The sequence below is a fragment of the Lethenteron reissneri genome, chromosome 15, assembly GCF_015708825.2.
Source record: "Lethenteron reissneri isolate LAM-NWPU_2019-01 chromosome 15, ASM1570882v1, whole genome shotgun sequence".
NCBI lineage: Eukaryota > Metazoa > Chordata > Hyperoartia > Petromyzontiformes > Petromyzontidae > Lethenteron > Lethenteron reissneri.
The window spans coordinates 13,344,422-13,368,272 of NC_083793.1; the positions used below are offsets into that span (position 1 = coordinate 13,344,422).

At 49.2% G+C, this 23,851-nt stretch overlaps 2 protein-coding genes across 4 annotated transcripts; both read right to left on the reverse strand.

The window, feature by feature from the left end:
* Positions 1-1,684: 1,684 nt before the first annotated feature.
* LOC133342506 (mRNA export factor GLE1-like) lies at positions 1,685-4,822 on the reverse strand. Its single transcript, XM_061551659.1, has 6 exons — positions 4,572-4,822; positions 4,323-4,452; positions 4,008-4,112; positions 3,744-3,826; positions 3,204-3,267; positions 1,685-1,797 (listed from the first exon to the last, which is right to left on the reverse strand). Exons 1-6 carry the CDS (start codon positions 4,820-4,822, stop codon positions 1,729-1,731), a joined length of 702 nt encoding a protein of 233 aa, XP_061407643.1. The 3' UTR covers positions 1,685-1,728.
* Positions 4,641-16,127, reverse strand: LOC133342740 (zinc finger protein with KRAB and SCAN domains 3-like). Of its 3 annotated transcripts, none has more exons than XM_061552096.1 (7): positions 15,744-16,127; positions 10,346-10,438; positions 9,763-10,262; positions 8,368-8,460; positions 7,164-7,250; positions 5,755-6,555; positions 4,641-4,762 (listed from the first exon to the last, which is right to left on the reverse strand). In XM_061552096.1, the coding sequence occupies exons 1-6, from the start codon at positions 15,929-15,931 to the stop codon at positions 5,831-5,833; spliced, it is 1,686 nt and encodes a 561-aa protein (XP_061408080.1). In that variant the 5' UTR covers positions 15,932-16,127; the 3' UTR covers positions 4,641-4,762; positions 5,755-5,830. The 3 variants fall into 3 exon arrangements, with proteins under 3 accessions (XP_061408080.1, XP_061408082.1, XP_061408081.1); XM_061552098.1 differs by lacking the exon at positions 15,744-16,127 and adding an exon at positions 15,114-15,197; XM_061552097.1 differs by lacking the exon at positions 4,641-4,762 and having other exon boundaries at positions 4,841-6,555.
* Positions 16,128-23,851: the final 7,724 nt, after the last annotated feature.

Below are 23,851 nucleotides of genomic sequence, written 5' to 3' on the forward strand. Positions count from 1 at the left end.
GGCGAGGTGAACGCACGCAGGGACTGTCTGCTTCGGGTTGCCACCTGTCCCGGGATGTCCCCCCAGGATCGACCTCGTTATTGAAGAGGCAGCTCTGACGGCCTCCTGGGAGAGCCGAGCCCCCCCCCCCCACACCCCCTACCCCCCCCTCACCCTCCGCTTGTTTGATGAGAACGGTTGTGGTAGAGTGATGGTGGCGATGATGGTGATGATGGTGGTGGCGACGATGGTGGTGGCGATGATGATGGTGGCGATGATGATGGTGGCGATGATGGTGATGATGGTGGTGGTGATGGTGATGATGGTGATGATGATGGTGGTGGTGATGGTGATGACTGTGGTGATGGCGGTGGTGATGGTGGTGGTGATTGCGGTGGTGGTGATGGTGGTGATGATGCACGCGGTGCACCATTTCCCACCAATCGTTGGGAGTCATTTCGGCCACATCCACTTCGCCTCGTCGCGTTAGTCTCGTTTTCGCAACGCAGCTGACACGATTATTTCAACGCGGGACAAAGAGAGTTGCATCGTATAGGATTATTATCGGGCAGGCTTTGCCACTCCGACGGTTGCGCCCCCCAACGCCGTGGAAGCCCGGATTTTTCTCTGGGTCCTCCGGCGTTGCTGATAGATGGACTAGTAAGGCCTATGATCAGTGGGCAGAGTATATTAACAGTTGGCAGTGTAGGCATGGCTATGTAAAGTAGGAGGGGGACAGATAGAGGGGCGACCAACTCACTGTGTGTCCTGGTTGAGCCTTGCAAACATTCGGTAGCCTTCAGCAAAGGGCAATGAACACATCGTGGTTATTGCCGCTGCCTTTTCCCATATCAAGGCCCGGTTGGTGCGTCATGCCCAGTGAGTTTTTGTTTTGCTATTCATCTTCGTGATTATTTGTGCGTGTTTTGCAGTTAGTTTTTTCTGTTTACACACCAGGAACACAAACCATTGTAGATATTGCATACAAGTGTAGTGGCGGTACGCGCTGACAAGGGGGGAGCGTGTGTGAGCGCGTCGGGTGTGGCTACATCGCGTGGTATAGTGGTGACGCGCGCTGACAGTGATGGATCATGTGCCGGCGCGTGGTGAGTGGTTGTGTGCACTGACACAAGATGGGAAAAAGGATCGTGTGGCAGCGCGTGTTGATTGGTCAACTGGGGTGGGTGCTCTAATCGAGGTCCGCATGGGCTCCGTCTCCCCGGGAGCGGAGCACTATAAAGGGGGATGCGCGGGAGCGCTCGGGGAGTTGTTAACCAGTGAAGATCGAAGACGGAGTTGGAAGAGACAGGGCCCTGAGACCCCTAGTCCCGCTGTCCTTGTAAGGGCTGGGACCCTGTGCGGCTCAGAGGCGAGACCGTGGGACCCGCGGCCTGACGTCCTTGTAAGGGCGAGGCTGTGGGACCCAGTGGTCGAGACCCAGACCCCAGTTGGGGTGGGTTCCCTAGAAGCTACGGGGCGTAAGAGCCCGTGTGTGTGTAGCCGGGGGAACCTCGTAGCATGGCTGCAGTTGGTCACACGTGTTAGTGAGTTGGTGTTAATAAAAGTGTGCTACCCGTCAAGTCGTCGCCCGCCCAAATTCCTACATTACACAAGCAACCATGACAAAATGTAACAATTTCAGGATTTTTATTTCATTTACGAATAAATAATTGACAGTTGAACACGTAGGGTTTTACTTACATACAAAAATATATATTTACATAATGTACAGGTGTGAAGGTGATCTTGTTAAGCCTTCCGAAATTCTTCTGAGAGATGCCCGCTTGGCAAAGGAATCTCCCGATTAACAAAACAGTCCTGCAGGCAAACACAACACACACACACAGGGATTAATGTGGACACTCCTGGCAGCCCAGCAGCCCCACGTGGGGTTTGAAGGGCCAACCAGTGGCAGCGTGCCAATAGAATGCCTCGCTCTGGTCTCTTGAGTGCTGTTAACGTGAATATTTTACAAAGTTATTTTAATGTAGCTGATGATTCTTGTGCAGGAAGCAATGCACGCCGGTCAGAGGCTTTTTCAGCCCAAACCGAACTTGTAGAGAAGTTCTAGACGCGTGCGTGGTTGTTCTATTTGTGTGTTTATTGATCAGTCCGGCACACGCGTGAAGAGTTGCCTGGCAAATGTCCCGATCCACCATCGAGCTCTTCCCTCAACCCTTCCCTGCCTTTCCCCTTCAACCCTCCTGGCCAATCACCTTTCACCCATCCTCCTGCTCCTCCCATTCAGGTGTGAGGTCGATGATTGTAATGACCTCACCCACTATCCCTGGTGTAATGCGGTTGGGAATGATGTCATTTGTGAGTTATACACAAGCCTGGGGTAGGACTGGCACACATCCCTGATGATGTACTCGAAACCCCGTGTGAAGGGGAGACCTGGTGATTCAGGCAATTAACGATTAACCCTCCCTTTGTGTGTACGCATGCCACGATGAAAGGAGAATTACTAATTTATTTCTGGGAAGTGTTTCCCAACTTCCCGACACGGAAAAATTTGCATTAAGTGACTAAGTGGATATGGGGCTAATTATGTGTTTGAGTGCAAAGCCAGCACCACTCAGATCCTGGGTTTGAATTGAGGTTTCAGCCACCTGTGATTAAACCGGAGTCTCAAGTGTAGCGAGTTAAAGGTATTATCCTGGTCACAGATAACTTCACAAAGAAAAATACCTTTGTTCAACTCAGGTTTTCATCTAATTTGGATTTTCGAACTCTAACATTCATGTGATTGACATGTACTTACAAATTCTTTGACAATAATTACACCCACACACATGGTACTAACTATGCCCTGAATGAATGTAACTTCGGCCACATTGAGTGTTAACACTACTTCAGGATGGCCCTGTTTTGGGATGTTTGGCGAATTCCGTGAAGGCAAGTTTGTCGATTGGGAAGAATCCAGAGTCTCCGGAGAAAACCCATAACATATTTGGATAAACACAGCTCCGCATAGTTAAGTTAAATCCGCTGCTGTACTGACGTCTCCTGACCAACTCGCAATGTGCCCACTCAGGATAAGATGGCTATTGCTGCGAGTATGGATAAAGGGAGCTCCTGAGTGACTTCAGATATCATTACGTGATGTCAACTTCCGCAGCTGTTATGACTTAAGGTAATGTTACACATATTGCTGTGCGAGTCTTGACAACGACACTGGAAAATATATGCATGTGTCAAAGTTGTGTCGTCAAAGCCGGTACCTCGAGGAACAGCCTCAGTCTGACCACAGCTCCCATCTGCTGCGGGGTGGACACCTTCTCGATTCTGCAGGACAAGAACAGACGCAGCGAGTTTAGTTGCACATCCATCGATTCTTACAAACTCCCGGCTCCAGTCCATAACCGGTGAGCATCACCAACCACAGCTTGAAGCTCGTTCAGAGACACACTGTCACGGGAGCCTGCTGTCGACAGCTGACTTCAGTCACGTCGATCACATCGCTACTGCCTCCCTGCCAATTGCTGTGGGTGCAAAACTGGGCTGGTGAAGAGTCTTCCAAGAGCCAGAGTTTATGATCCGCAGGGGAAAGTTACGGCTGTGTAAGGACCCTTCTCTTTGTCCAAGTGCAATGCTACTTTGATATTAGCTGGCGACTTGACGAGGTGATTCAGTCTATTGCCACAACATAAAAACAGAAAGAAAATCGCGACTTCAGGCGTAAATGCAAGGAACACGTGCAAATATAAATGGCTCTGTGAAGGTGAGATGGTGACTAGGTTCTGCCACTGGGTGAGAGGTACCTTGGGATGTATTCTTTCCTTAACACATCGAGCAGCTCCCAGAGCTGATCGCCGTATGCAACCTCCATGGCACTGCCTGCCACCTGCTCACACACGCCAGGAGCACGTCAACAAGTCACAGGGCAGCCTCGTCTCTATCACAACGCTTGTGCGCTGTGTGCTCGTGCGTGTGCTCGTGTGTGTGCGCCGTGTGTTCGTGCGTGCGCTGTGTGAGCGAGCTGTGTGCTCATGCGAGTGTGCTCTCGTGCGTGCTCTCCTGCGTACCTCCAGAAAGCCGAAGAGCACGGTGGGGGTGACATTGGCCATGGGCTCCATATCCAGGACCCGCGTGAGCCAGGACCAGCCGTGACTCACGCCGTGGGGGTGGCTCTGCGAATCACGCACACAACGCGCGTGGGGTAGGGGTGGGAGGGATTCGTCAATTTAAAATCCCATTCTCGTACTTGCGCTACACGGAGCCAATGGCTTATGATTTAAGCAAATCGCATGCATACAATGTCACACGTAGCCTAGCAGAGCGAACCAAACTGTACGTGACGAAGAGAGTGAGGTCTGATTCTTGGAGCAAGGTGAGGCTACCTTGTCGCCACTGGAGGGAGACACGGGTGCAGAGACGATGGCCGCGTACAGGCGCGCCATGCCCGACATTCTCTGGAGGAACAAGTCTTCGTCCTCTAGTGTCCCATCCTCGAAGCGGTAACCGAGGATCCTGCGGGTGATGGGGGGAGACACGGGCATCACGCACACGCCATGTGCACCCATAGCCCTCACCGTTCACTCCTCACTCCTCACCCCCCACCCCCCACCCCATGTCCCCAGTGCCCTCACCTGAAAGCGTCCTCCTGGCTCTGCCCAGGCGTGGGACGAGGGAAGAAAGGGGCCAAGTAGGGGCACTTGCTCAGCAGGTCAGCGAACAGGAGCTCCCCGATGGCTGGGTGCCGGTGCCACAGTTCCACGGTGACAGCCGCGATGGGGAACGCCGCCGCGTGGTTCCACCCCACCTCCTCCTCGCTCTGCTTCTGTAGAAGCAGAGACGCAGGGGGAGTGAGGGTGAGGTGAAAAAACGACACCCTCAACATTAAGTCCATCTGCCGGAATGCAGGATCCGGCCGAAGTGAAAGCAATGACAGCGAGGTGTGGCATGGCATAAATGGCATTGTCCATGATGACCTCTTGAACTTGAACGCGAGTGCCTATGAGTGAAGGACACATCAGGGGGTTAACTGTTGTTAATAAGGATGGGCTTATTGGCCCCAGATACAAATCATCACTGGTGATGAGCCTGTCACTCTTGTTGCGGTGCATCAATTATCTATCATAACGGCTGTGTGTTGCCTGGTCTGTCTTCCCGTAAAAACACATGAATCCCTTCGATCCGTCATCCATCCATCGGTTCCTGTAGCCGAGGTGGCATTCGGTGGTCATTCGTTGCCATTGGTCAGTAACAGATTTGTTTCACCAAGTAAGAGCTCATTGGGAAACGCAAGTGTCATTTGAAACCGAGACCAGGTGTCCATCGAAGACACCGTAACGGCATGCGTTTTCAAAAAGTGAAGCTCATCCGTCACCTGTCGGGCGCCGTATTCACAGCAATGCCTTGTTTGTCAACCCTGGCCTTAATTAATTAATGATTGGAAACATTACAGTGTGGCCTGTGGCTCGGAGAGAGGTGGCTAGAGTTTAAAACTTGAGATAGAATATTTTGTCAGGGTTAGGGGTAGCATTAAAGGATTCCTTGGATTAATTCCGGGGTAAGGAAAAAGTTGGTTATGGCAAGGTCTTTGCTAAGCTAGGGCTCGTATTGTATTGCATTAGGACTAGGTTTTATTACGAAAGGGGCTAGGGATTTGGTTTTGCCTTCTTCTTTCGCAGAGCAACAACTACAATTTCACATTCAGGTGGTCAAGCCAGATAGATTTGAGCCTGGGGATTCGTGAAGGATTAGCATTACGGTTCCCACAAACACTCGCTATGTATGTTTCAGTCAAGGCTTTCTGTTCAAGGTTATTACTTGAGCCAAGATAACGGCTTGAGCTTCGCACACGGTGTTATATCCAACCCTCGACTCGGCGGCAATTATCCCAGCATCACCGCCACCGCCCCTGCGAGAGCTTGTAGCGTCGGTGGACGTTGAGGTGGCTTTTGAGGCTGCTCAGGTCGAGGAATGCACGATTGCACTCCGAGCACTGGAAGGGCTTCTCGCCCGTGTGCGTGTACTGGTGACGCTTGAGACTGCAGTAGTATGAAAAGTTCTGCCCGCACATGCTGCAGCGGTACGGCTTCTCGCCCGTGTGCGTGCGCTGGTGCGACTTAAGGTGGGCGCTCTGCGAGAACGCCTGTCCGCACGTCGCGCAGCGGTACGGCCGCTCGCCCGTGTGCGTGCGCAGGTGCGTCTCGAGGTTGCCGCGCTGCGAGAAGCGCTGGGCGCACACGCTGCACCGGAACGGCTTGTTGTCTTCACCGCCCGCAATCGCCGGCACGGGAACCGGCAGCATGCGCCGCCGCCGCACCAGCTTAAAGTTCGGCACGCGGTACGCGGCGGCGGCGGCAGGAGGCAGAGTGTCGCTCCTGGACGGTGCCTCATCCTGCCTGTCAATGTGATCTTCAGTGAGCGGCTTGGGCAGGTAAGCGGCACACATGGGCGGGACCGTGCAGCCAGTGTCAATTTGTATTTTGTCGACCGGCAGCTGCTGCTGTTGTTGCTGCTGCTGCTGTTGAAGCCAGGGATAGGAGTCAACATTGGTTGCATTCGTTAGGTCCAGTCCCATCTCCTGAAGCGAGGTCACTTGTTGGATGACAAAGCCCACATTACCTTGGGAAAAATAATCAGAGAAGTCACTTTAGACGTCATATTGTGGATATGTTTTATTTTATGGCCACGACAGGGCAAAATCAATTCCTTCACCCACCCGCACTGACCAGGAACAATGAAGTATGTTCAAATAACCCCCATGATCTGACCAACGTGGGGTTATCTTCATTCAGCAGCGGATTGACAAAAGGGCAGTACTTGTCCATTAGGCATGCGCGTCTGTCTTTGTCTTGAGGGGGAGCAGTGGCGTAGTGGTTAGCGCACTGCAATACCAATCTGGCGACATGGATTTGATTGCCAGCCATGGCGAAAATCAGTATCTAAGGATTCTTGAAACGGTCCTGGGACCCTCCACCCAGGTTGATTTGGCCTTAAATGAGTACCTGTTGCAATGTGATAATGGCACTGGATTGGAGAAACAAAGGCACGAATATAATTGGAGACAATTTTAACCACGGGACATTTCGCCGTATACGAAAAGCAAAAAACATTCCCACACAAACAATTGAGTGCACGTATCTGCGTGAGAATCAACATTAATCGATGAATGCTTGCATCGTCACATCTCCACGCGGTAAGACATTTGTTTATTTTCAACTCATCTTTACCTCCGCACGCGTCTCTTTCTATCCTGGGCGGCGTCTGGCTGGGGCTGGAGTCTCTCTGGTCCGACGTGGGACTCTGATGATCACCGTCTGAATGGCAGAAGACAACGGACGTGTGGATTAACGCAGACATTTAAAAATGGCACTGCTGCATCTCAGGATGAGCCAGGGGAAGTTCTTTCTCACAGGTGCCCAGCCCGAAGCTTGGGCTGCGATGGCGGATAATTACAGAAGACTTTACGTAGATCAAGTGAACGATCGTGTGTAAACGTGAACAAAACAACAGAAGATGGAAAGAGCAATCAGAGAAAATGTAAATGAACTGCCCTCCCCCCCCCGCCACCCCCACTTTTATCCTTTCGTCAGTTGAGATAACACAGACCCAGAAGAGGAGAGGTTGTCACCCCAACACATAAAGCCGCATGTATGTTATATGATTTATAGCATGGTCCATTTCCAAGTCCCCTCCCACTATACCCGATCTCCCCCTAGAATGTTGGTTACTTCCTCCCGGCTCATCTTCCCCCCCCCCATAAACATAAGCTCCCATTCCCCCCCCCCCCCCGTTAGGGTGGGGTAGCGAGCATTCCTTCCCCACACCTATACATGTTCAAGTGCCAAAAGTCCCCCTCCCCCGCCACCCTTGGTTTTTCTGTACCCCTCCGCAGAAATCATCGACACGTTTTATCGGGCTTGTGCGCTTACCATAATAAAAAAATGCATAAAATGTAAATTTAAAAAAATTAACAGCAATCGTTCAACATTATTGAGGATGAATTACACTTGCACGTACACGTGGTCCTCCGCACGTGCACGTGTCTGTTTCTATCCTGGGCGGCACATGACCACATGTGTACACATGTACAGCCATTTTTGTCAAGCCATTGCTGGAAGAGGGCCTCCACACGCCGTGCTCCGTCACAGGGGTCCTTCAACCAACCATACTTCACCGCGCTGATGAGTGCACGCCTCTGAAGGTTTTGTAATGCGTTCTACCACTGGAGTCTGCATTCAACGATCATTTCTAAAACTGTTTGTTCCATCTTCAAGATTTTTCCTCGTCTTAGTTTGCTATTCTATCAAACCTTGTCATTTTTTCATAATCACATCATGTTACTAAAACCCTCGTCTCCTCAAATCAGCCAATCACAGGGGGCGACAGATAGGATGGGACAGTGTACACTTTTATTCGTCTTAAAGTACTCACCAGCGCAGCTTGCCTCGGTTTTGATCATGTGCAGCGACGGGTTTGGGCTGCAGTCTCCTGCCTCTGATGAGGCCCGGGTGTGCCCATCATTTTCTGTGTAGGCCAAAGAGCAAGGCACACAAACATTTGGGGAGGGGGAGAAATGAACAAAGATCAGTGAATTTTGATTTAAAGCTTTCGTGACTGCAGGGATTAATCTTCTTGGTTCTTTCGGTAAAGTCACGTAGAAGGGAAATAATAAAAGAATAAAAATAAAACATAATAAAATGTTATTCTCACGACTGCTTGTGTTGTGGCCGAAACGTCGTGAGAATTGTATTTTATTATGTTTTATTCTCATTATTTTATTATTTCCCTTCTACGTGACTTTACCGAAAGAACCAAGAAAATGATCAGTGACGTAAGCGTTCCGGCCAGGTGGTTCAGCAGTAGAGCAAGCGGATCGCCATCGGGAGTTTGGGAATTTTATATCCTGGTCGGTGGAATGACTTGGTCATCATCCCTCCGGGATCAATAAAATGAGTACGACTTTGTAGGGAAGTTAACAATTGTTGTTCTATAATAGCCTGGCCCCCGCCATAGGAATATGGAATATTCACCATTGGATCAGTGCTGTAAAAAGAGATGAGCACTGCCTCAATGCTTGCTTTGGCTAATATTTGGCAGAAATACGACCACGTAAGTGTTTTTTTTCATCAGTTTGAAATGATTCTGCCAAAAGAGCAGGTAGTTGTATCTGGCTCAAAAACGTTTTTTTATAGACTTGACAAATGAGGTTGAAAAGCGTGGGGAAATGTTAAATACCCCGCCTGGTATACAAGTCGTGGGTTCGATCCCGACCTAGACGCCTGTATATTTGGATGTTGCGTGTTCTCCCCGTGGTCAAGTGGATTTTTCTCCGGGTCCTCTGGTTTTTCTCTCAACATTAAGAATCAACATCATGCGTTCAAGTATTTGACTGCCATACAATTGCACGTGATGATAAGGCACTTCGTCGAGGTATCACTCTTGTGGCCAGGTCGCTTCTGAAAAAGAGCCATATAGCTCAGTGGGCCTTAGCTGGTAAAATAAGAATAGTTTAGTTTAGCGTGAATGCATTTGCTCTATCGTCTGCCAATAACAGAAGGCCACGATAACTCCTGTGAAGATGATCCAATATGAGCAAAATTTTAGCACAAATGTCGTGTTGCTATTATGAACTTATCTATAATAAAATCGACTAAATTGATACAAGGATAGGTGACAACCAGCACTGAAGGCCTTGTCTGCTAAGGCGATGTCATTACATTAGACGTCATTTCGCGACGTCACTTATCATACTCCGCGTGAATACATCTCATTGTACAACTTTAAACGTAAACATATTATTGCTTTGCGAGCCGAATGCACTTTTACCATCGACATCTTGATCATCTGCATCATCCATTGCTTTTTCCTCAAAAATTATTTCCTTGCTGTCCGAAATGGAGCGTCCGGCACTGGCCCCAGCACCATCAAAGTCTCCCAGCCTCTGTGCGCAAACCAGTAGCTCTCGGCTCAAGCCGCTGAAAAGTGTGAGCAGCACGTCCACCAGGCCTCCCAGCGTCACGTCGCCCGGAGATGGCGCAGCGTCCCAGGGTGACGTCCCAGCGTTGTGGAGCTCGGCACCCTGCAGGGCCTTCACCACCTGCCGCAGCACGGCGTAGAAGCCGAAGGGCAGGCGGTCGCGCGCCGTGGAAAGCAGCTCGGCACGCACGAGGCCGTCCCCGATGCAGGCGCGCAGGACCCCGTAGTCCCGGATGCCCAGCTCAGAGTCCATGGCCCGGGCCACCTCCTCGTTCACGCCCTGCGCCTCCAGCCACGCCGGGAAGTCCCTGCTAGGCTCAAGCACTGGGGTTGCCATCGCGCACGCCATTCTGGTGGGACGTGCAAACATATCACGTTAGTTGCGTCATTAATTTGGTTAGCTGTTTGAAAAAGGAACTGAGCAGGTTCTCACCTGATGTAGAATCTCCTCTTTATGGGTATCGTGCAAGAAGATAGGCGTGGAGTCTGTGTTGAGGTCACGGTTGTTGCAGGGCTGGGATCAAGGCTGCGGTCAGCCACAAGCACAAGCAAGAACATAAATGTGCGAGTCACAACACTGCCAAACGATGCCATTTTGCAATGCTGAAAGCTGGCCATTAACAAAAAGGGCAGCGTGAAATCCCAAAAGCAACCACACAGTTAGCTCTCTGTTGTGTACATACCTTTGGAACCTCATTTGCCAGTAGAAAAATATGATAATTGTTTTTTTACCCTTTTATCTGGCAACAAAACTGACACCTTTTTTTTACAAGAAGTCATGTTTGCATAGACCACAATACCTGCAGTCATAATGCAAACAAAAAACATAACTCTGATAATGTATGCATTGTCCTTGAAGTTGATTGGTCCACACCCGAGACAGCTTTCCTGACGCCAAAAGGCGTCATCTAGTCCAACACCATGTGAGACTAGGCTCTAAGGCAGGGGTCTCAAACTCGCGACCCGCGGGCCAATTGCGGCCCTCGGGACGATATTTTGTGGCCCCCACCTTAATATGAAAGTTTAATGTTAGTGCGGCCCGCGAGTTTTATATTGTAGCAACCCCGCTGTTAGCTGCTGTGTGGGACAATGTTATGATGCTCTGGTTTCCTACTGTGTGCCTGTCCAGTGAATGCGGCATGCATGTGAGTGACATGGGGGGCGGGGTCGTGTGTGTGTTTGTGTACGTGTGAGAGTGAGTGAGAGAGAGAGCCGGGAGAGTAAAGAGTGGCTTTGGATGTGCGGAGAGCAGGAGGGTGAAATTCATAGTTTTCCGCTCTCTTTCGGGCAGGTCATGATGTATCCAGTGCTTCATTTGTAAATCACAAGGTGCCGGAACGCTAAGTACATATGACAGCGCAGGTACAACGAGCACAGGTCCCGAAACGCACTGTAAAACGACGCTTAAAACAGCACACACATGCCACTTACAATGCAGTGGGACTTATTTAGGCTATACTGCAGTGACGGTATCAGTCTTTGTGTCAGTGATTAATAAAGTGGCATCTTGAGCAAAGGCGGAAAAAGTGGAAATAACGTGAATTTGCGGAAATTACGTCTCCGTGCGTCGCTGGTTGGCTAAACAATTGACTGAAACTTTATTGCGTGAGCGACAGCAAGTGGAATGAAGATATATCTTGTCACACAGCCCCAATCATGTCTTTTTCAAAGCCTGCAGTGAAGAGAAAGGTTGGTGACGAGCACAGACAATTTCAGGAAAAGTGGGAGATGCAATATTTCTTTGTTGAGCACATGAGCACCCCGACGTGTCTTATTTGTTCAGAAAAAGTTGCGGTGCACAAGGAATACAACCTCAAACGTCATTACTCAACTAGACATGCTGAGGAGTATGCAAAATACCAGGGAGATGAGAGAGCCAACTGGGTTGCTAATCTTAAAACATGTCTACTGAGGCAACAAAATGTCTTCAAGAAAGCAACCAAAGAGAATAATGCAGCAGTCGAAGTAAGCTACGTGGTTAGTGAGATGATTGCTAAGGCAGGAAAGCCATTCACAGGAGGCGAGTTTATCAAAAAGTGCATCTTACAGGCTGCAAGTATAGTCTGTCTGGAAAAGAAAGGTCAGTTTAGCAACATCAGCCTTTCTGCTAACACCGTGGCAGAGCGCATTTCTGACCTGTCAAGTGACATTTATGATCAACTGCGTGAGAAAGCCAAATTTTTCAATGCATACTCAGTCGCTCTTGACGAGAGTTCAGACATCACTGACACTGCCCAGCTCACAATATATGTCCGTGGTGTTGATGACAATTTTGAAGTGATGGAGGAGTTGCTCACAGTAATTCCAATGCATGGCCACACCACCGCTCAGGAGATATTTTGCCAGCTGTGTGATGCCATTGTGAATGCCGGTTTGCCATGGAAGAAGTTTGTTGGAATAACAACCGACGGAGCGCATTCAATGACAGGGAGGAGAAATGGACTGGTGGCACTTGTTCAAAGAAAACTAGAAGAGGAGGGTGTGGAGGAGGCCATTGCTCTGCACTGCATCATCCATCAGCAGGCCCTTTGCAGCAAATGCCTGAAGTTTGACAATGTGATGTCTGTTGTTGTGAAATGCATCAACCAAATCAGATCCAGGGGCTTAAAGCACCGGATGTTCCGTACTTTTTTAGAGGAAATGGAGTCAGAATATGAGGATGTGCTCTACTTCACCGAGGTACGTTGGCTCAGCAGGGGAAACGTCTTGAAGAGATTTTTTGAGTTGAGAGCAGAAGTGAAAGCCTTCATGGAAGAAGGATGGGGTGGCTGTTCCTGTGCTAAGTGATCCCAAATGGCTCATGGACTTCGCTTTTCTTGTTGACATCACGCATGAGCTGAATGTACTGAACAAGAAGTTACAAGGCCAGGGGCAGCTCGTCAGTGCTGCCTATGACAACGTGAGAGCATTCTCCACAAAACTTGTGTTATGGAAAGCCCAGCTCTCTCAGACAAACCTTTGCCATTTCCCAGCATGCAAGGCACTCCTGAATGCAGGCACACCATTCAGTGGTGAGAAGTATGTTGATGCCATTTTGAGGCTACAGGAGGAATTTGATCACAGATTTGCAGACTTCAAGACGCACAGAGCCACTTTTCAAATGTTTGCGGATCCCTTCTCCTTTGATGTGCAAGATGCCCCTCCTGTGCTTCAAATGGAGCTCATTGACCTGCAGTGCAACTCTGACCTCAAAGCCAAGTTCAGGGAGGCGAGTGGGAAAGACGACAAGCTTGGGCAATTTTTGCGAGAATTGAACCCCAGCTTCCCTGAGCTTTCCCGAATGTTCAAGCGGACCATGTGCCTTTTTGGGAGCACATATTTGTGTGAAAAGCTCTTCTCCACCTTGAACTTCAATAAGTCCAAGTACAGGTCCAGACTTACTGATGATCATCTTCAAGCCATACTGAGGGTCGCAACTGCTTCCTCCCTCAAGCCAAATGTGGCTCAGCTATGTGAGAGGAAGCGCTGCCAGGTCTCCGGCAGCAAGAAGTAGGCAAGAGAAGCCATGTTCATGAGAACCGTTCATGTTCTTCAATATTCTATTCATGTTCAGAAGAACCCATTGAAGTTAAATAACTGTTAGTAATGACATTTGAGAAGTTTGATTTTTTTAGCAAAGTTTTTTTTGTGGAATACCTGATGCGGCCCAGCCTCACCCAGATACTGCCTCCAGCGGCCCCCAGGTAATTTGAGTTTGAGACCCCTGCTATAGAAGGAATAGTCGCAGACCCATCAAAGTGGTACTCGTACTACTCGCCTCGTCGAGCGGCATCAAAATATATGAGTGGTTAAGCTGTGGGAAGTGAAATAGACGAGCGACCAATAAAACACTATGTAATATGGAAATGACGGTTTTTTGCTATTCTCAAAATAATACACATGCAGTCATGCAAATATCTGATTTAACACAGCACAGCAAAACCAGTTTCACCATTCAATTCCGCTCGTCCAGGCGAGTAGAATTCAATTACATTGATTCGATGCGACGTTTCTTATGGGATATAATAAGCGACAACATTTGGACCCCAAACGGAGAGGATTCTGGGATGTTTGTGGTTTTTTGGCAATACCTCTAGAAGGAATAGTCGCAGACTCATCAAGGGGGTACTCGTACTACTCGCCTCGTCGAGCGGCATCAAAATATATGAGTGGTTAAGCTGTGGGAAGTGAAATAGACGAGCGACCAATAAAACACTATGTAATATGGGGATGACGGTTTTTTGCTATTCTCAAAATAATACACATGCAGTCATGCAAATATCTGATTTAACACAGCACAGCAAAACCAGTTTCACCATTCAATTCCGCTCGTCCAGGCGAGTAGAATTCAATTACATTGATTCGATGCGACGTTTCTTATGGGATATAATAAGCGACAACATTTGGACCCCAAACGAAGAGGATTCTGGGATGTTTGTGGTTTTTTGACAATAACTCTGGATGGAATAGTCGCAGACCTCATCAAGGGGGTACTCGTACTACTCGCCTCGTCGAGCGGCATCAAAATATATGAGTGGTTAAGCTGTGGGAAGTGAAATAGACGAGCGACCAATAAAACACTATGTAATATGGGGATGACGGTTTTTTGCTATTCTCAAAATAATACACATGCAGTCATGCAAATATCTGATTTAACACAGCACAGCAAAACCAGTTTCACCATTCAATTCCGCTCGTCCAGGCGAGTAGAATTCAATTACATTGATTCGATGCGACGTTTCTTATGGGATATAATAAGCGACAACATTTGGACCCCAAACGAAGAGGATTCTGGGATGTTTGTGGTTTTTTGACAATAACTCTGGATGGAATAGTCGCAGACTCATCAAGGGGGTACTCGTACTACTCGCCTCGTCGAGCGGCATCAAAATATATGAGTGGTTAAGCTGTGGGAAGTGAAATAGACGAGCGACCAATAAAACACTATGTAATATGGGGATGACGGTTTTTTGCTATTCTCAAAATAATACACATGCAGTCATGCAAATATCTGATTTAACACAGCACAGCAAAACCAGTTTCACCATTCAATTCCGCTCGTCCAGGCGAGTAGAATTCAATTACATTGATTCGATGCGACGTTTCTTATGGGATATAATAAGCGACAACATTTGGACCCCAAACGAAGAGGATTCTGGGATGTTTGTGGTTTTTTGACAATAACTCTGGATGGAATAGTCGCAGACTCATCAAGGTGGTACCTTTTAACGTAGCGGCCGTCACGTAGTTCACTTTCATCGACCATATCGAGGAGAGCACTGCAGTCAGGATCACGGCAGATGTTGTGTACGTGGAATGGTGGTGCTGTTATTTTTACTGTTATTTTATTTCAACCACGAGATGGCTAGGTGGCAGCCATCTCAAGCCAGAGGACGAGAAGACTCAAGCCGCCACGCATATAAAGGATTTATATTGAAAAACTTTGTTTTTACGGATTAATTTTTTTTATATTTTTAATTTTAACCACGTAAGTCCCGCTGAGCTCCATAGCGCTTTTATAAGAAGCGACCTGGCCACAGATGATAGCTCAACAAAGTGGCTTCTCGCGTGGACATTTAGAGCACCAAATATTCTCAACACGTCGACTCTAAATGTGGATGGGAACACCGCAGCACCGGGAGAGAAATCCACGCGACCACGTGGAGAGAGACACCGCAGACTCCACATCTAGAGCAGCAGCAGCAGCAGCAGGCGTCGGGGTCGAACCCACGACCTCCTGCACACCGGGCGAGGTAGTTAACATCTCCTAGCCACCGTGGCGACCCGAAGCCTTCATCCAGCAGTGGACTGCCAACACGGCATGGGGCATCACTGCGGGTCTACAAAGGTACCTGGTTGGAGGATGTGGAGCTGAGTGGACTTGCCGATGAGCGGTACCGGCGGTGTCAAGATCGGCCTCTGTGGAGGAGGAGGCTCGTGAGGGACGCTCACAACAACGAGCGGAGAGGCGGGCGGCTAAAACGCGGCGAGTTGGCACAGCTGGTGGCGTCTGCAGCCATCTCGAGTCGGTCAACCCCATGGCACCTGCAGGGTTCTGCCCCGTGACCTCCTGTCAGCGAGCCTTCGACACTTCGCGTGGCCTAAGAGTGCACCTAGCCTGGCACCAACGCCGCGGGGACGTCACCGCCACTTAGTGGCGAATGGTGACGGCTGCTGCTGCTGCTGTTGTTGATGCCGCTTGTGTGGACTGTCCTACTGTACGTTGACTTCGATGATTTTCCGTGGGGGAGGTGGGACCAGCGATGGACGAGTCCATGTTGGTGTCTGACAGGGGGGCGCGGGAGCCCCACGTGGACAGACCACCCCGACACAGCCGCATGCCTGCCAGGCTATTTTGCCGACGCCGGAGGCTCTGCGCAGTACTACGCCTCCACACCCCACCCGTGTCAAGCGACGACTTTGTCGTATAAAGTCCATATACCCAGCGTTGCCCGGCCGGACAATACATTTTAAATCTTACAAAATCTTTTAAACATTACATACCAATGACAAAACTACTGTCTAATTACTTTTTAACCCCACGCTCAAAAAATAAATTATTTTAAAGTTTACTGTGCAAATAGTCATTAAGCTGGATGAGCGGACTGCCAGTATATAACGTGCACTGTTGCCTCATTATTACATTGCGTCAGTGCACTGCGAGTATATAATGTAGACTGTAGCCTGCTTATTAAGCTGCCTCAGTGTACTAACAGTCTATAATGCTGACTGTAACCTGCTTATGAAGCACAGTGGGTGTACTGCCAGTCTATAATGTTGCCTGTAGCCTGGTTCTTTTATTAAGTTAGTAGATTGCTAACACTTAGGCTTTCGCTAACATTATTCATAAACACCGTAATTCTGTTTAGATCGCCTTCTTTATTCACGTGCTGTAACACTCCAACCACCCCACACGGCCCAATCAGTACTAAAGTGTCCCGTTGATGAACCAATCATAGTTCACTGCTTTACGCCACCGGTGTGTTCAAGCGTTACAACACTACAATTACCATTTAGGATTGGAAAACAAATGTATCATTATGTTTAAACCCCACGCACCAATAATCGATTCTTCACATCTTCACTGTACTCATTGTCATTCAGCTGGGTGAGCGTACTGCCACTCTATCATGTACACTGTAGCCTGCTTATTAAGCTCGGTGCTTGTACTGCCAGTCTATCATGTACACTGTAGCCTGGTTAATAAGTAAAGTCAGTCATTTTGTAACACGTACGCTTTGCCAAACATTAATAACAAACAACCTTATTGCCTTTACATCGCCTTCTTTATTAATGTGTTCTAACCCTCCACCACCCCCCACGGCCAATCACTAAGAAAGTGTCCCGTTCATAAAAGACTAATAGTTCACTGCTTTAGCCCACCGGTGTGTTCAAGCGTCAAACCACGAAAATTACCATTTCAGAGTAGGACGTTTCGCTTATGCTCGAGATGACCATCGAGATGACCATTGAGATGACCATTGAGCTGATCATGGAGATGATCATGGAGATGACCATCGAGATGATCATCGATATGATCATGGAGATGACCATCGAGATGATCATAGAGATGACCATGGAGATGACGATCGAGATGACCATCGAGATGATCATGGAGATGATCATGGAGATGACCATCGAGATGATCATGGAGATGACCATGGAGATGACCATCGAGATGATCATGGAGATGACCATGGAGATGACCATCGAGATGATCGTGGAGATGATTATGGAGATTGACATGGAGATGACCATCGAGATGACCATGGAGATGACCATCGAGATGACCATGGAGATGATCATCGATATCATGGAGATGACCATCGATATCATCATGGAGATGACCATGGAGATGACGATCGAGATCACCATCGAAATGATCATGGAGATGATCATGTAGATGACCATCGAGATGTTCATGGAGATAAGCATGGAGATGACCATCGAGATGACCATCGATATGATCATGGAGATGATCATGAAGATGACCATCAAGATGACCATGGAGATGACCATCGAGATGACCATGGAGATGATAATCGATGTGAAAATGGAAATGACCATGGAGATGATGATGGAGACATGATAATGGAGATAATCATAATTGAGATGATCATCGACATCATAATGGAGACGATCATAGATATGATAATGGAGATGATCATCGAGATGATCATGGAAATTACCATCGATATATTCATGGAGTTGACAATGGAGATCATGAAAATGACCATGGAGATCATGGAGATGGCCCTCGAAATGACCGTGAAGATAATGGAGATGATCATAGACATGATCATCAAGATGGCTATCGAAATGATGACCGTGGAGGTGACCACAGATGATCAGAGGTGGCCTTCAATGAGATGACTATCGAGGTGATGACCACGGAGGTTTAGGCTCTCGGTATCGCCCCTCCACCACCTCCGCCCCGCCCCCCTCCACACGTGGCCACGCGTGGCCGTGTATGCGCACGGGCGCGTGTGGCTGTGTCGCTCTGTACACGTGTGTTCGTGGCGGCATCGTCGTCCGTCATCTCAGCGCTGTGATCGTCGCCGTAGCCCGTCGCCGCTCTCGTGTCGTCTCGTGTTGTCCGTCCGTGTGTGCGTCTCTCGTGTTCTCCAAGCGCCTCTTCTTTTACACCACGATCGCTCTCGCCCTCAATGATTATGAAACGCGCGGGGCAGGGAGGTGGGTTTTATACCGTCGACGCAAAACGTTTCGAGGGCGTGGTATCGTTTAGCTGTAGGAGCTTGGGTGGGATAGGGGGTTGTTTTTTTTAATCGATTATGATGATTACGACGATGGTAACGATGATGGGTTTTGTTACACGAAGGCTGCGTGCGCTCAGCACCAGAAATGGGTTAAGGGGGGGGTGTATAGGTTTTTTTTTTACAGACGGCACTTCCAAAAATAACGTGTTCTCTCGTCTGTGTTTTGTACATATTCTGTTTCGAATAAAAAGTACACACGCGTCCCGCAGAGTCTGTGGTCGTGGTGGTGGCTGACACGGTCGCATCGCAAGGCTCCTGTTGCTCACTCCTCCTTGATGGTCATTCCCAGGCGTGGCAGCACGCTGCTGTTTGGCCGTCACGAGTCGTGGAACCAATTTTGAATTCACGAGCAATTTATTTTTAACACGCGACATGACGCCGCTTTCCGCACGGACGGGCCGTTGTATTTTTCTAATTTGGTAAATGATAGTAAAAAACATCTATCTTAATTTCAAGAGCCGCCATGCCACGTGAATACAAGACGGTGGGTCCTTAATAAATAGCGGCACGAAGCGGTCGCTTAAAGAGCTGCAAGTGGCTTCGGAGACGCAGGTTTGCCCGATCCTTGACGTCGACGAATATGACCTCGCAACTCTCTTGCATGGAAGAAAACGAGAAATACACGTTCCCAAAAAGGCTTTCAAGAGGGGGACACACGAATGTTCACGGCTAATCCCCCATTACAGGGGGCAACATCGGAGAGTTCTGCACGGTGTAGCCAACGCTACCCTCGCCAACATGCGGAGACAGGGAAGGGTTCCAGTCAATTGTTTCCACCTTCACCGTCACACACAGCTCCCTCCTTCACACACAACTCTCTCCTCTTCATCCACAGCTCTATGCTGCTGACGGGCCCTCGTCACCCCCATGGCCTCCTCTCCCATTCCCTCCCTTCAAACGCACTGCTGCGACATTGGCGTTTATTGCATGTTTCGGTGGAATTTATCCAAATGAAGTAAAAATCCTGATTCTAAAATGTATACACACATTTGATGGGTGCAGTCATTGTTAGTTGGGCCAAAGCCATCCACTCGTTAAACTCGAGAACCCGTTCAATCACAGGCAGTGGCTGCAGCCCTCACTCCAACCCACGGTGTCAGTGGCGCCGGCTCGGCGCTAGGACCTCTGAGCTGCCCCAACCTCCTCGTGGCATCTCGAGCGGTGTGCCGCCACAAAGTTGTGCTAATTAGCAGGACCGACTCTTTGGTTCGGTCCGCCGTGAAGATCGAGCGAGCTCGAAAGTGTCCCGTTGCAATGAAAGGGGTTGAGAAATCGCTGCTATCGAGTACGTGGATAAACCTATGATCGATCGGGGCTGTGGCTCTCGCACAGATCTGGAAGATCGCCGGCGAACGGTGGAACAGCATGGACGTCCGGAATGAACGCCGCGTTCGAGACCCAAGCATCAACCACCGCACACCTCCTGGCATGGACAATCCTCCGCAAATACACCGCTGTCACCAGGAACCGCACCAGAACATCAACGGAACGATGCGCACGTTTTAACGAATGGAACATTAGAGACGAGCCACAACACGCAGCAGCAGGAGTGCGACTGTGGTCATGCAACTCAAGCTGTGGACCGTAGAGCAAACCCACACACACGTTGTGATACATGGAGACTCGTAGAGACCCATAAGAGACTCGCAGAGAGAGAGGTACATTAAAGAGCAGCCACAGCGCGACTCAAGCTGTGGACCGTACAGTCAACCACCGTCGTCTCTTGCTCGAGGGAAAATGAGCTGACGTGACTGCAAAGGCCACCTCGTGAGTCCTGTGTCTGTAGACAGACCACTGCCAGTGCAGTCGCATGCAGCTCAATGCGAAGCAGTGCTGGTTGAGATTATAAACTAAAGCAAAGTATTTATATTTAAAATTACCAGGTAAGGCCCCACTGAGCTATGTAGAGTTTCTTTTTTCAGCAGCGGCCTGGCTGTCACAAGTGAGAGCTCAACGAAGTGGCTTATCACGGAGACATTTATGGCAGACGCAAATAAAGAGACGCGTGTTTGTTAAATGTAGAGGGAAAACGGACCTGGAGACAAATCCACGCGATCACGGGGAGAGAGAAACCGCAAACTCCAAATATACAACAGCAGGAGTCAGAATCGGAACCGAACCCACGACCTCCTGTATACCACGCGAGGAAGTTAACATCTCCTCGCCACCGTGGCACCCCACACAAGTGAACGCCTCGACTGCCTCACAGTGGTAGGAGCTTATCAAATAGAAACAGATCAAGTGGCGTAGTCTCTTTCATATCTGTCTCTCCGCATACACTATATACATCACGAGCTACACATCCACGGGACCAGTTGTGTTGCCGGTATCGACATGGCGATGTCGGCAGAAGAGAGGCGTTTTACCCTTTCCGGAAATAACGCAGGAGGTGATAATTGGGTTTTTACCCTTCTATCTGGCAACAAAACTGACACCTTTTTACAAGGAGTCATGTTTGCATAGACCACAATACCTGCAGTCATGATGGAAACAAAAAACATAACTCTGATAATGTGCACTGTCCTTGAAGTTGATGGTCCACACCCGAGACAGCTTTCCTTAGAGCCTAGTCTCACATGGGTTGGACCAGATGATAAAAGGGTAAAAAGCCAATTATCATAATTTTTTACTGGCAAATGATATTCCAATGGTGTAAACGCAGGAGGTGTCAAGACGCCCAAACACCAAATGGACTCACCGATTGCAAGGCGTCGAGTCTGCATTAACCGCACATTCACGGATTGGTGTTTGCATCGCATCTGTGCTGCCGATCGCCTCCTCGTGTCGTTGTTCTCTGGCCTGACAACTGGTGGGTGGGTCAAGGCCATGAAGGAGGACGTCTCTGCTGGAGGCCACTGTCGTGTCAGGGACAAGGCGTGCATCATCAGAGCACGTCGCTTTGGATGCTTGACCACAAGCGCGACGTGTGGTCAATGCAGACTCGATGCCCTGTAGTCGGGGTGTCTATTTGGTGTTTGCGCTTCGTAACACCTCCTGTGTTATTGTCGGAAAGGGTATGAAGACTTTTATATTTTAATCATCATCATGATGATAATTAAATTATATTGAAGCCGTTGAAGTAAACAGTGGTTTAAAATAAAATGTCACAATCAAATACTCGTGCTGCTTGATTCTCAGAAAACATCCAATCTTCTAGGAGACATAAACACTGACACGCATTAACAAGGGGCGAAGTTTCTCCAATGAACACGTGAATGCACATTTGAGCACACTGCACAGAGTTACACACTTCTGCAAACCTTGCACGTTACACACAACAGAGAGCAGCATTATAGGATACAGAGCTACTATTGACCACGGTGATAATAGTAATAAGAGTAATAATCAGAGGAACTCGCTGACAGTCAAGACGATGGGGCCACGTGTATTCATTCTCCCTCCCGCCCCCGGCCGCCTCTGCCCACCCAGCAGCGGTCGCGTTGACCAGCGTCACTCACGGGGTGACGGTTGGTCACTCACGGGGGGGGGGGGGGAGATGGCACGAGCCCCCCCCCCTCGTGCCCCCCACGAGCCCCTTCCCGTGCCCCCCACGTGCCTCTCGCGTCTCCAACGTTGTAACGATGACGAGGGACCACGTGCCGAGTTTGAATGTCGCCATGTTGATGATCGCGGTCGTTGCCAAGGGACACGACGGTCACGTGAGGCCCGTAACGGGCACAGAACTCCAGCACGGCGAGAAGAGCAGACGTGTTTGTGTGATTCTGCGTCGTCCCTGCTCTCTTGAACGTGAACAGCGGCGACACTTTCAACAACCTGAGAATCCCATCGACCGATTATGCCACGAGAGCTTCCCCAAGGTGAGCGTCGGACTTTTAAAGGGAAATTATCAACATTTTTACCCCAAAAATGTCAATTTCTTCCCTGTGAAGTACCGGTGAGGACGCTTGACACCGAGGTTGAGGCACACGTGTATTTATTTTACAGGTCGTCACGACAGGACAGCACTGGAGGGGGTATCGGCCCCCTCACCCGTATAACTGGGGATACACCACTAGCTATCCCTGACCTACCCCGAGTCCTCCACTAACGGGCTAGGGGAGGCTGTCTGGCCCGACACTGGTGAGTCGGGCTACGGTACCCGGAATCCCAGAGTGCTGACTCTGGTTCACGGGACCACGCCGCTGGCTCGGTCCTGCGCGGCCCTGACAAGGGCGGCGTCTCAGGGGAGTCCAGGGCTCTAGCTACCCGGGTCTTCAATCTTCCCTCCTTTGTTCTAATACTGAGCCTCGAGCTCTCTCTGTCATCCCCTTTTATACCCCCTCCAGGATCACAACCCCGGGCAGCCCTACCCCCAGGCTGCCCGATGCGGACGTCGTTGCGGGCACCCCCCCTCGCTTACTCCCGGAGCTCCGCCCACTGTGTTTGTTCGCCGTTTGATCTTATGTACAAACAGCCCCTCCATAACAGCCCTACACCTGCACACGCACACACGCACACCACATACGAGACAGGCAGCACAGTAGAATAAGCTAAATGTTTAATTATATTCTAGATTTGATATTTTCGTGACTGCAGGGATCCATACTCTTTGGTTCTTTCGGTAAAGTCACGGACTTCAGCAATTGTTTCTTGCTGTGGTTGTCCCACCTGATGACGGACACTTGTGTTGCGCCCGAAACGTCGTGATTTAATTTATTAAAATATATACCTACGTGACTCTAATTATATTGTACTAGATCTAGAATTAATATTGTACTAGCTTTACTACCCGGCTTCGCCCGGGACTTGGATTATTGTCTTGGATTAATACGCGGAGGGTGGGGGGGGGGGGGGTGCGTGACGTCAGTATGCACACTGCGTGACGTCACTAGGCATACTGCGTGACGTCACCGCTCCCTGGCCGTGCAAAATGTATCATTATTGTGCCCCCCCCCCCCCCAAATACAAAAGTCTATTTTTATATTTTTCCCATTGCGTACTGTCTGGAAGTTGCCCACATGCCAAATATCAAGTTTGTTGCATGTTGGGAAGTATGTTAAACATTTCGAACAGACACATTCAATAATGTACCGTTTTTGTACATAGATGAGGTAAAACGATCGTTAAAGTATTTATTCGTCCATATTTGGTCAGAAGACGACGTGAAACTAAATCGACAGCACGTCAACAGCACTGCTGCGAAGGGAAACAGACACAATAGATGGCGCTGTTGAAGTGGGGCC